General features: G+C 45.2%; 1 protein-coding gene across 3 annotated transcripts in view; it reads right to left on the reverse strand.

Moving 5' to 3' along the window:
- The window catches only part of LOC147025943 (synaptotagmin-10-like), a 184,791-nt gene that overhangs the window by 1,773 nt on the left and 169,871 nt on the right, over positions 1-13,147 (reverse strand). For 2 of the 3 annotated variants that reach the window (XM_085880866.1, XM_085880867.1), the window contains one exon: positions 3,628-5,580. In XM_085880866.1, the coding sequence (XP_085736992.1) occupies positions 5,166-5,580 (415 nt within the window). In that variant the 3' untranslated portion in view covers positions 3,628-5,165. The other variant, XM_085880868.1, reaches the window with a different exon arrangement.

Genomic DNA, 13,147 nt, shown 5'->3' on the forward strand with positions numbered 1-13,147 from the left:
GATAGAGGAGTAGTGTGGTGAGATAGAGGGGTAGTGTAGTGAGATAGAGGAGTAGTGTGGTGAGATAGAGGGGAAGTGTGGGGAGATTGAGGGTAAGTGTGGTAAGAGAGAGGGGTAGTGTGGTGAGATAGAGGGGTCGTGTGGTGAGATAGAGGAGTAGTGTGGTGAGATAGAGGGGTAGTGTGGTGAGATAGAGGAGTAGTGTGGTGAGATAGAGGGGAAGTGTGGGGAGATTGAGGGTAAGTGTGGTAAGAGAGAGGGGTAGTGTGGTGAGATACAGGGGTCATGTGGTGAGATAGAGACTTGGTGTGATGAGATTGAGGGGAAGTGTGGTGAGACACAGGGGTAGTGTGGTGAGATAGAGGGGTCTTGTGGTGAGATAGAGGGGACTTGTGGTGAGATAGAGAGCTCGTGTGGTAAGATAGAGGGGAAGTGTGGTGAGATAGAGGGGAAGTGTGGTGAGATAGAGGGGTAGTGTGGTGAGATAGAGGGGTCTTGTGGTGAGATAGAGAGTTCGTGTGATGACATTGAGGGTCTTGTGGTGAGATTGAGGGGCAGTGTGGTGAGATAGAGGAGTAGTGTGGTGAGATAGAGGGGTAGTGTGGTGATAATGAGGGGTAGTGTGCTGAGATAGAGGGGTAGTGTGGTGAGATAGAGGGGTAGTGTGTTGAGATGGAGGGGTCTTGTTGTGAGATGGAGAGGTCGTGTGATGAGATAGAGGGGTCTTGTTGTGAGATGGAGAGGTCATGTGATGAGATGGACGGGTCTTGTTGTGAGATGGAGAGATCGTGTGATGAGATAGAGGGGAAGTGTGGTGAGACAGAGGGGTTGTGTAGTGAGATAGAGGGGTCTTGTGGTGAGATAGAGTATTAGTGTGTTAAGATAGAAGGGTAGTGTGGTGATATAGAGGGGCAGTGTGGTGAGATAGAGGGGTAGTGTGGTGAGATAGAGGGGTCGTGTGGTCAGATGGAGGGGTCTTGTGGTGAGATAGAAGGAAAGTGTGGGGAGATGGAGGGGTCGTGTGGTGAGATGGAGGGGTAGTGTGGTGAGATGGAGGGGTGGTGTGGTGAGATAGAGGGGTAATGTGGTGAGATAGAGGGGTAGTGTGGTGAGATAGAGGGGTAGAGTGGTGAGATAGAGGGGTAGTGTTGTGAGATAGAGGGAAAGTGTGGGGAGATGGAAGGGTCGTGTGGTGAGATAGAGGGGTGGTGTTGTGATATAGATGGGAAGTGTTGTGAGATAGAGGGGTAGTGTGGTGAGATAGAGGGGTGGTGAGATAGAGGGGTAGTGTGATGAGATAGAGGGGTAGTGTGGTGAGATAGAGGAGTAGTGTCATGAGATAGAGAGGTAGTGTGGTGATAACGAGATATAGTGTGGTGAGATAGAGGGGTCATGTGTTGAGATGTAGGGTTCTTGTGAGATGGAGAGGTCGTGTGTTGAGATGGAGGGGTCATGTTGTGAGATGGAGAGGTCGTGTGATGAGATAGAGGGGTCGTGTGGTGAGATAGAGGGGAAGTGTTGTGAGATAGAGGGGTAGTGTGGTGATAACGAGGGGTAGAGTGGTGATAACGAGGGGTCGTGTGGTGAGATAGAGGGGTCTTGTGGTGAGATAGAGGGGAAGTGTTGTGAGATAGAGGGGTCTTGTGGTGAGATAGAGGGGCAGTTTGGTGACATAGAGGGGTCTTGTGGTGAGATAGAGGGGAAGTGTTGTGAGATAGAGGGGAAGTATTGTGAGATAGAGCGGCAGTGTTGTGAGATAGAGGGGTAGTGTGGTGAGATAGAGTAGTGTGGTGAGATAGAGGAGTAGTGTGGTGAGATAGAGGGGTAGTCTGGTGAGATAGAGGAGTAGTGTGGTGAGATAGAGGGGAAGTGTGGGGAGATTGAGGGGCAGTGTGGTGAGATAGAGGAGTCTTGTGGTGAGATAGAGTTTGTGTGATGAGATTGAGGGGAAGTGTGGTGAGATACAGGGTTAGTGTGGTGAGATAGAGGGGTCTTGTGGTGAGATAGAGGGGTCTTGTGGTGAGATAGAGAGTTCGTGTGGTAAGATAGAGGGGAAGTGTGGTGAGATAGAGGGGAAGTGTGGTGAGATAGAGGGTTACTGTGGTGAGATAGAGGGGTCTTGTGGTGAGATTGAGGGGCAGTGTGGTGAGATAGAGGAGTAGTGTGGTGAGATAGAGGGGTAGTGTGATGATAACGAGGGGTAGTGTGGTGAGATAGAGGGGTAGTGTGGTGAGATAGAGGGGTAGTGTGTTGAGATGGAGGGGTCTTGTTGTGAGATGGAGAGGTCGTGTGATGAGATAGAGGGGTCTTGTTGTGAGATGGAGAGGTCGTGTGATGAGATGGCGGGGTCTTGTTGTGAGATGGAGAGGTCGTGTGATGAGATAGAGGGGAAGTGTGGTGAGACAGAGGGGTTGTGTAGTGAGATAGAGGGGTCTTATGGTGAGATAGAGTATTAGTGTGTTAAGATAGAAGGGTAGTGTGGTGATATAGAGGGGCAGTGTGGTGAGATAGAGGGTTAGTGTGGTGAGATAGAGGGGCCGTGTGGTGAGATGGAGGGGTCTTGTGGTGAGATAGATGGAAAGTGTGGGGAGATGGAGGGGTCGTGTGGTGAGATGGAGGGGTAGTCTGGTGAGATGGAGGGGTGGTGTGGTGAGATAGAGGGGTAATGTGGTGAGATAGAGGGGTAGTGTGGTGAGATAGAGGGGTAGTGTGGTGAGATAGAGGGGTAGTGTGGTGAGATAGAGGGGTAGTGTTGTGAGATAGAGGAGTAGTGTGGTGAGATATAGGGGTAGTGTGGTGAGATAGAGGGGAAGTGTTGTGAGATAGAGGGGTAGTGTGGTGAGATAGAGGGCTGGTGAGATAGAGGGGTACTGTGGTGAGATAGAGGGGTCTTGTGGTGAGATAGAGGGGTCTTGTGGTGAGATAGAGGGGTCTTGTGGTGAGATAGAGGGGAAGTGTTGTGAGATAGAGGGGAAGTGTTGTGAGATAGAGGGGAAGTGTTGTGAGATAGAGGGGAAGTGTTGTGAGATAGAGGGGTCTTGTGGTGAGATAGAGGGGTAGTGTAAGGGCATGCAGTGCATTTGCAAATGTAAATGAAGGAGAATATTCAGAGCTTGTTGTTTCCTTGTTTGCTTTTCCACCATAAGTAACATAATCGCTGGTTGTTCACAAGGTATATGTGGAATATCTTCTGGAGTGGTTGACAAGTTGAGATCTAAATTTCCCCCGAGACCTCTTGTCTTCCGTTCCTTCCATTGTGCCACCAGAGATTTGCGGCGTGCTTTCCTGTTGTCTGAATGGTGTAGTGACTGCTCGATGTGACCATGAAAAATCCAGCCTCGTGTATGTGTTATCCTCCTGGTTCTACAGACGTTAGGGAAATAGCTCTGATGCTCTGTGCTGGTGCAGCAAGTACAAAAATTGCAGATACAAGGAAAAAGTCTGGATATGATTTCGAGAGTGTGAAGCGATGGTCTTGTACGATCCCCACAGGCAGGGAGGGCCTTGTGAGCCGACCCTGTGGTCCTCTTGTCGTGGCCGCAGGCCCGGTGGAATCCTCATTCAAAGTGATGGGTACGAATTCTGGCTATCAAAGCTTGCAGGGCATCTCTCCCACTGCAAACCAGAAAATGTAGGGTGGAATAGGGGAGGGGAAGGGGAGAGGGAAAGAGTTGAGCAGATGTGTTTAAAATGAGAGGGAGGGGATAGAGTTGGGAGGGGGATGGGGGGTCGGGGAAAGGGGATAAGGCAGTCATTCATTTATAATAACCGAACAAGAGAAACCTTCAGAAGTGATCAATGTATCGTATTAAAGTGTAATATTCCATCTCAAACTCGACAGGTGCATGGTACAGATGAGTAGTCCTTGTGATCCGTGAGCATTGATCGTTCTGGTGACTCTTTATGTTGTTACCTCCACCACCGAAGGTGGATGCAGGTTATGTATTCACCCAGATTTGTTTGTCTGTCTATTTTTGAGCAGGATATCTCAAAAGGTTATGGACGGATTCGAACGAAACTTGGTGGACAGGTTGGGTGTGTGACAAGGACCAATTGATTCGATTTTAGTGAAGATCCAGATCCGGATCTGAGAATTTTTTCGGCGATTCTTCACCATTGAGTGACAGGGCTAAAACGATATAAAATAAAAGCATGATATCTGAAAAAGTGATGAACGGCTTCGGAAGAATCTTGGTGAATGAGTTGGTTAGGAAACAAGAACAAGCTGATTAAATTTTAGTTCAGGTCCGAATCCAGATCCAGCCTATCAGTGGGATACATAACAAAACGTAAGCTAATCAGCCTGGATTTTCACATGAAAGGCGAGGCATCAATGTATCCTTGGGATTGAGGTTAAGTTGGTCGTCCCATCTGTTTGCATTAGTTTGTGCCATTAACGATCCATCAAAGCCCCTTTGTGAAGAGTAGGTGTTATCGCCATCACCCTGCACACAGTAATGATTTCTGTCCTGACTGCTGGGAAAGCAACGGCAAACCACCCAGCATAACCAAACTACCCACCAAAACCCAACCACTCAGCATGATAGCCAAACCACACAGCATTATTAAACCAACCAGCATAACCAAATCATGCAACCTAATCATAACCCTAACCTTCATCCTTGCGCAGGAGCTGCTTCGTGACACATTGATGATAATAACAGGACGGCAAACTGTGAGAAGCTGGAATAAACCAGAAGGCCACCACTTTGTTCACGGTGAGTAATTGTCAGATCTTGTTCTTTACATAGTACCCTGATGAAAGATAGTGAAAACGTAGAACCCAACGGTGTGAGGGAGATCCAAAAGGAAGATTGAGGCCTCAGCCCACAGGATAATGCATAATACACCATTCGGCACCAAGGCTTTGCGCATGGATTGTCTTGACTGAAACACATCTCCAGTGACATCCTGCAGAAGCTTGGAGGCATCGTTTGAGGTGTCTGGAGTCAGTGAAGCTAATCAGTGTTGCACAGATGGTCCCGAGATTTAAAGCTTTAACGGCACCACAGAGACCACTTTTGGAAGAGTTTCAACTTCTCCAACAGATATCCACTCAGTACAAAGCAGAGGAAGTGAGAGCTAGAAAGACCTTTAACTTTGTGTGTCGATAAATCCAATTCCCCCCCCCTCTCTGATAGTGCAGCTTTGGAAGTCGCTGACCCTCACTGCCTTGCATTATTTATTTTGGGCTTTTGAAACAAATGTAGGGCTCCAGAGAGAAAGTACACCAATCGTATGTACAGTTGTAAACAGTAGAACATATAGATCGCCATCAATAATATAAGACTTGTCTCACAAAAAAAGGTGCGTTCGGTTCCCACGTCCATGGTCGCCTCCATCGGTGTGGGTTTATTACCCTTGAAGGTAAACCAAAGGCTTTCCACGAGTCGCAGCCAAGCAGAAACTTTCAGAAGCGAAGGTTGACGAGTTGGCCTACCGTGCCTCACCTCTTGTAGCGAATGCCAGCGGGTGATGGGTTTGCGTGGATACACCAACATTTCATTCCAATGCTCTCTCCCAAGCCTCTCGACTCCATTACCAACGCGGCACACCCCGATGGTTTCGTTGTATCCAACCCTGCATGTGTTCGCATGGGGTCATGGTGGGTGGGAAGAAGGCCGGAAAGGAACATATTGAATGTTATAAATCACACAAGATATACTGATTTGTGAGATTGCCGTTAGACTTCTCCATCAATTTGTAAGTTGTCCAGAGGCAACAAACAGCCTTAAATGTGTGATAAAGTACATCTATTGTACTTCCAATTACATATATATATATATATATATATATATATATATATATATATATATATATATATATATATATACATATGTATATTGTTATGGGGCCGGGTCTCAGTGGCGAGCACAACCGCTGGATGGAGCAGTAGAATCGGCTCCACCGAACACCCAGAATTTAGATCGTACCTTTCAGATAAATCCGAAAGGTCACGGGTCCCTTATTGGACCGAAGATCGCCAATAGGTCGACCACGTGGGATAGGGTGAATTGCCAATTTCAATATACTTAAATACCCAGGTCATCTAAACTACCGGGGAAATTCACCCTGCTCGATGTGACCCGGGCCGTTACCGAGCTGGATCCGAGTCGTACCCCGAGCGGAAAGTACCAGATTCCTGCTGGGCCGATTGCACGATTACGGCAACAATGAAGCCTCCTAATTCCCGTTTGCAGCGCGGCAAACCAATGGAAGAAAGGACAAGGACAAGCTGGTACATTCAACAAAATGGGGAATTTATTTACAATAATCGGGGGATGAGGGGAAGAATAATTGGGAGGGGAACACAGAGCAGAGTTATCACGACTAAGCAAGGCAAATAATGTACAACAAAAAGCACTTAACAATTCTACTTATAGACAGGGCCCAGGGACACACACACAGATACCCAGAAATGGACCCCGTCGGGTCTTTATTGAAGGCTTCCAGCTCGAGGAAAGGGTGAGCAGGAGACCAGGGCTATCTTGGACCTGTCCACCTCATGTGGTCTTTGACGTTCTGGATTGGCGGGACTCGAACCCGCAACAACAATGCCACTCCAAGTACCAGGGACGGAGGATGACGGACGGACGCCAACCAGCTCGAGGACGGACAAGGCAGCGAGCGCCAGCAGGCAAGGCCAGGCAATCCAGGATGATCCGGCAGACAAACCCCAACTCCAACCGCTTCCAGTCGGATCGCCCGAACAATTATTCACTCCCAGTCCAGGGTAGAGGGGACTCGCTCTTGTAATCTGCCCTCCCCCCTTACTGGGCGGTTTTGGCGCACGATCCGCTCGCTGCCCCTGTGATTGGCCAAAAGGGGCTCCAAGTCCGCTGATTGGACCCGGGGGGGGGGGGGCGTGGCGGGCGTCACGGTGGACCGCCCCTCAAACAGGAAGAGGAGTAATATTGTCCTGCATTGGCTCTCATTGACCGAACGACGGCAAACATGCTCACATTTCTCTGGTTGGTCGAGAGAGACGCCAAGTCTTTCGTTGAACTCCGCCCACCGCGAGCGTTATGGCATCAGGATGGAGCGAAGATGTTGTTGTTGTAATCGAAGATGTAAAAGAAAACCCTGACTATCAAAATAACTCCGCAGCGCACAAACATTTAATCACCCATTAAACAAAGGGAATGGATTCTTACTATACACATATACTGAACGAAATAACTGAGCTACGGGGACCTGTCTGTTGTGTGCTCATGGCTTCCAGATTCATAACAATATATATATATATATATATATATATATATATATATATATATATATATATATATATATATATATATATATATATATATATACAAAAATGACTTGGGGGTTAATGAAGGGTTTAATTAGTTCGTTATTTTCTTGTAAATGTTAGAATAAGATGTTTTGTCATGCCTCAGATTAGTGCAGATTCGTACTGCTCCCAGGATTGTGTGTACAGAGCGACCCCTGTCTTGTTATCATCCCGGTGTTTGAGCTTCACTGTTTCTTCCTCTTCAACACCGTATTTTATTTAATTTCCACTCTTTTCCCCGTTGTGTGTTCTTTTTTTCTTCTTTTTTTACACTTTCGACATCTATTATTTAATTATCCAATCATGAGCTCTTAACGTCTGAGGGGGCAGGGCCAAGTGTCATGTGACACTGTGACGTCTAGCACTCCCTACCAGGAGACCACATGTCAGTTGTCTCATGCATTCTAAAATAAATTACCGGGGATAAAAGCCACCGTTGGAGTGTGCTGCATCAGTTTGAGTGTGGAATGAGTTCCAGCCCAGTTCAGCTCAGTTCAGTTCGAATGTGAGGTGCGCAGTTGTCACCTGGAGAGTTGAAGTCTGCGTGGCAGTCTGAATTTGGCTAGCGACTGCAGTCACGGTGGAAGAGGGATGCAGTCACGGTGGAAGAGGGATGCAGTCACGGTGGAAGAGAGATGCAGTCACGGTGGAAGAGAGATGCAGTCACGGTGGAAGAGGGATGCAGTCTGCGAAATAATTACAGTTTGAGCCATGGAGTGGAAAGCCAACCAAGACGAGCTGTACAACCACCAGTGCCTGAACAGAACGTCCCACATTACTCCTCCCAGTGGCACTCCAACGAAAGAGTGCTAACAACTCCACCTCCCTCACCTGTCCTACCCTTTCATTGTCAGGAGTGTTTCTGTGTGAGTCTGGTGTGATCGCGATTAGTTAATTTAGACATAGGGTCCGTCTTATTTTTGCTAAGTGGTACCCATTGCGTTCATCTTTGTGCTTATCCCATTTAATTCACATTGCTTAATTATGTCCCCCATCTGTTTATTATTAAACTCACCATCTTTATGAACCTCGCTGTCATTTTTTCGAGTTAGTTTGGGCACTCCAGCGTTAATAAATTATTAATTGCAAAGTACACGGACCACAATTGTCTGGTGTGTCCATCTTGTCCATCCCTTGCATTCTACCCTCCCCTCTTCGTTAAATGCATCCCTTGTTTGTCCATCTCCATCCACTTTCGACCTCCACCCTCCTGTTGGCATTTTCCCTTTCTCCTGCTGTTCTCTGTGTTATGTTGTGTCGTGATCTATTGTGTGTTCTCGCTCTTCCAACAGACATTGCCCATGTATAACAAAAAAAAAAAAACATGTTTGCTGACAAACTGGATTCATTGATTTTTTAAAAAATCAACCAGCGAGAGTTAACCTCTGAAACGGTCTGGCCTCTTGGGACACGACCGAGTTCAGATGTATATGTGTGTATATATATATATATATATATATATATATATATATATATATATATATATATATATATATATATATATATATATATATATATTGCACTGACATGCTATAACGATGTCCAAAAAGTGCAAGATAATCGATGCTGGTGAAGGTGCATCTTCTAAAAGACAATGCCCAGAGAAAACAGCCTTGATTGCCTGGAAATTGTGTGCAATTTGCCAACAGGACACCGGAGAAAAGCTTGTTAATCCCAGCATAGCTAAATATAGAGGAAGTGATAAAGAATGCGGCCACAAACTATTTGCTGAGAATATTTTGAAGTTTCATCAAATTGATGCCTTACCAGAGGATAGTGACATTGTGAAGTGGGACAGTGGAGATGGCATTGAAGCCACGCTCAGAACAAACCAGGCAGTATGGCACAAAAGCTGCAGAAACAGGTTTCACAAACAAAAGCTCCAACATGCTCAGAAAAAGAAGTCAAAAGAAAACCTGGAATATGAGACAAGTCCTGTTAAGACCAGGCGATGCAGCGTGGGTTCAATGGCAAGGACATCTAATTGTTTCTTTTGTGAAGAAGATGACACAAATGAGTATCTCCATGATGCAAGGACTGACAAAATTGATATTTGATTTCGTCGATATGCACATGTGTTACAAGATAGGAAACTGTTGGGAAAGCTCTCCGAAGGTGACATGCATGCCTTAGATGCTAGGTTATCATCTATCATGTCTGACTTCCGTCACCAACCGTGTGCGAAAACATAATGCTCAGCATGTAAGAGACACACACAGCACTAAAGTCGATAGTCTAATACTTGGTGAGCTAGTTTCGTACATAGAAGAATTCCACCAAGATGAAACGTTGCCAGTCTTCAGATTATCAGATATGGGGTGACTTTACGAGTCCAGATTAAGAGAAGAAGATCCAGACTTTTCTGGAAAGGTCAATACAACACGATTGAAGGAGAGACTGTTGTGCTTAATCCCAGATATGAGAGCTCAAGCTCAAGGAAAAGATGTGGTCCTCATGTTTACTTCCGACATTGGAGAAGCGATTAAAATAGCTTGCTCCAACAATGATGATGATGATGCAATCCACTTAGTTCGTGTAGCACAAATATTGAGGAAGGACATTTTCACCAACGAATATGCTTTTGATGGATCCATGAAACCTGGATGTGAAAATGATGTTGTCCCAGAAAGTGTCCTCGCTCTTGTCAGAATGATCCCGAGAGGACCAAGTATCCAACATCAAAAGTAAGCATCAGATGCCTCAACAAAAACAGCTTTATCTCTTTCTGAGCTAATAGTGTTCAACACAAAGAAAACCTGTAGAGATTCATCTGGATCTCAATCTCGGCATGTCAAAACAAGAGAGACACCACTTGTCATATATACGGGTCTAAAGCTTCATGCTAAAACAAGACAGAGAGGGCTAATTGATAGACTATCCAGTCGTGGTATGTGTATATCATATGAAAGAACACAAGAAATAACAAGCCTTACAAACAGTGTCTGTGCTCAGTTCGACCGAGATGGCTGCGTTTGTCCTTCAAGATTGAAGAGTGATGCATTCACTGTTGGGGCTGTTGATAATATTGACCACAATCCAACATCGTGGAATGTGATGGGCTCCTTTCATGGGACAGCCATTTCTATCATCCAGTTTCCGACACAAGACAAAGCAGGAATCAATAGAGATCCAGTACTCATCACCACAGATGTTGCCAAGAAAAAAGCATCTCTCTTGCTGGTAGAATATTCAGAAGTAGCACCAGCAGGTCTGCCACAAACTGACTTGTATGCACCAGTTGTTGCAGGTCAAGTAAAAGCTGAATCAAGCGTCATGTCCACATCCAGAGAGAAAGAAGACGGCTGGTTCAGTGCAATGTTAGAATTTTTATCAAACAAGACGGATCTTGATACCAAAGACTTTGTCTCATGGGCAGCTTTACCATGCCAATAGGCAATCAGCTGAGATCAGACCAGTGTCACCCATTGCGTTGACGCCTTTGTTCATAGAACCAGCACATACGTCAGCTATGATAGAACATGCTATGCGTCTCGTGGCAAGGACGATTCAGCATTTGCACCCTGATCAAATCCCTGTGATAACCATGGATCAGCCATTAAATTCCATTGTGAAACAAATCCAGTGGGCAGGGCCAGACCATTTTGGCGAGGACAAATTTGTGCTGGTAATGGGAGGTCTCCACATAGAGATGAATGTGTTTAAATTACTCAGAGATTTCCTCAGTGGTAGCGGATGGACAGCAGTTCTTGTGCAGTCTCAAGTCACAACCTCTGGTCGAGCTGTTGATATATTGAAGGGTTCACATGTCACCAAGTCTTGCTATGTACACCAAGTAACGGCAGCAGCTTTGCACCTCATTCGGAAATCTGCGTACATCACATATGCCAAATCACTTGGGCCAGATGATGACACAATGGATTTTGAAACTTGACATCAAGTCAATTGCTGTAAGGTTCCTCAATTCCAATACTGGGCTTTGGTTCTGGATCTTGAACTTCTACTCTTGCAATTTGTGCGTTCTCTGCGTGAAGCAAACTTTGAGGTGTACCAAATATCTATGTTTTGTACCAAATATATATGTATATATATGTATGTATATATATATATATATATATATATATATATATATATATATATATATATATATATATATATATATATATATATACATATATATATATATATATATATGTACAAAAATTTTAGTTCAGTGACTTGGACAAATTGTTCCATGGATGTTTTCTTTGGATCACACAAATTGTGCAAGATGGCTCCCTATCCATATCAAGGACATGGTACAGTTTCGTCAGCAAGTGCCGTCGGTTCATGAGCAATTTAAGAAGGCTAACTTTGTGGTGCAGAGATCACCTCACACTTTCTCTACTATGGCTATGGACCAAGCCCACGGACAGATGAATGATCACATCAAGGGAGATGGTGGTGTGATTGGAATCACTGATAATTAATCCTTCTGCTTTGATCAAGTGGATTACAACTGGTCTTGAAGTGGCTCGAATCATCCACGAGTTTGAGAATCCATTTCGAATTGCTTCCACAAAATCTACAGAGCACCATGATCAGGAACAATTCACTCAGATGAAATTTGCCCAACACGTCAAAGCTGTGGTTGCAACATTTGAAGAATTAGGTAATCCCTTCACAGAAAATACAAATGATCTGATCGTGCTGGACACAAAGGAGGTGATGACAGAAGATGCAATCTTTAGGCTGAGGAATGTGGAAGCAGATGGGCAGTCAAAATATGACACATATGCTGCTGAGCGCTTGGAGCAGCGAGTAAAACCAATTTCAGACATCACACCAAAGAACAACATGGCTCCCTTCCACAAGACTTCACCCTCAAAACACTCCAGAACATCACACCAAATTAGGACTCTGAATAGCAACTGTTAGTTGTTTGGCAGAATGCACATATCTTGTCAGTCCCGAGAAGGGGACATGGATGAATTCTTCAGTCATGAAAACCAGGGATCACCACCTTCTCTATCAGACATGGGAGAACTGAGGCAGTGTACTAAATCAGACCTTATTGGACGTTTCGACAAGCTGGCTACTAGTACGGCTTCTGAGTGTGGTTCACCAGAGGTAGATGCCAAGATTCTCGATGGATCTGTTATAGTCAATATGCTGCTTCCTAAGTCCTGCTCAACATTCGGAGACTATGCTGAAAATGTGTTCTTGCCTTATGTACTGAGAAATCTGCAAAACACAAAATGTCTGGATGTTATATGGGATCGGTATATTGAAAACAGTTTGAAGAGTTCAACGAGAAAGAGGAGGGGAACGGGGAGCCGCATTATTGTCACAAATTTACGCCAATTCCGCAGAACTGGCAGAGCTTTCTTTGCGTGGACCAAAATAAGAGTGAGCTGAATCATTACCTGTCACAGTGCGTCGCTAAGTTATCCACACAAGAGAAGGAGCTATATAGCACACAATATACCAATGTCATCTCTTCCCAAGAGTGCAACATAGAATCTTCTCTAGCTCCATGCAACCATGAAGAAGCCGATATGAGGTTATTCTTGCATGCTCTCCATTGTACACAAAATGGCCATCACAGAATCCTGATCAGGTCAGTTGACACTGACGTTGTTGTCCTCGCAATTGCCATATTTCATGCTTTATCCCTTGACGAACTATGGGTTGCATATGGAGTCAAGAAACACTACAGGTTAATACTGGCTCACATGATTGCAAACAGTCTTGGTGAAAATAAGGCCAAAGCTCTTCTGTTCTTCCATGCCTTCACTGGCTGTGACACGTCGTCGTCATTCAGTGGTATTGGGAAGAAAACCGCTTGGGACACCTGGACCAATTTCCCTGCTATAACGGACACTTTCTTTAGTTTATCACAAAAGCCTTCATCAG

This window comes from Eptatretus burgeri, chromosome 5, assembly GCF_056783735.1.
Source record: "Eptatretus burgeri isolate ZD-2024b chromosome 5, Ebu_testis_v1, whole genome shotgun sequence".
Taxonomy (NCBI): Eukaryota; Metazoa; Chordata; class Myxini; order Myxiniformes; family Myxinidae; genus Eptatretus; species Eptatretus burgeri.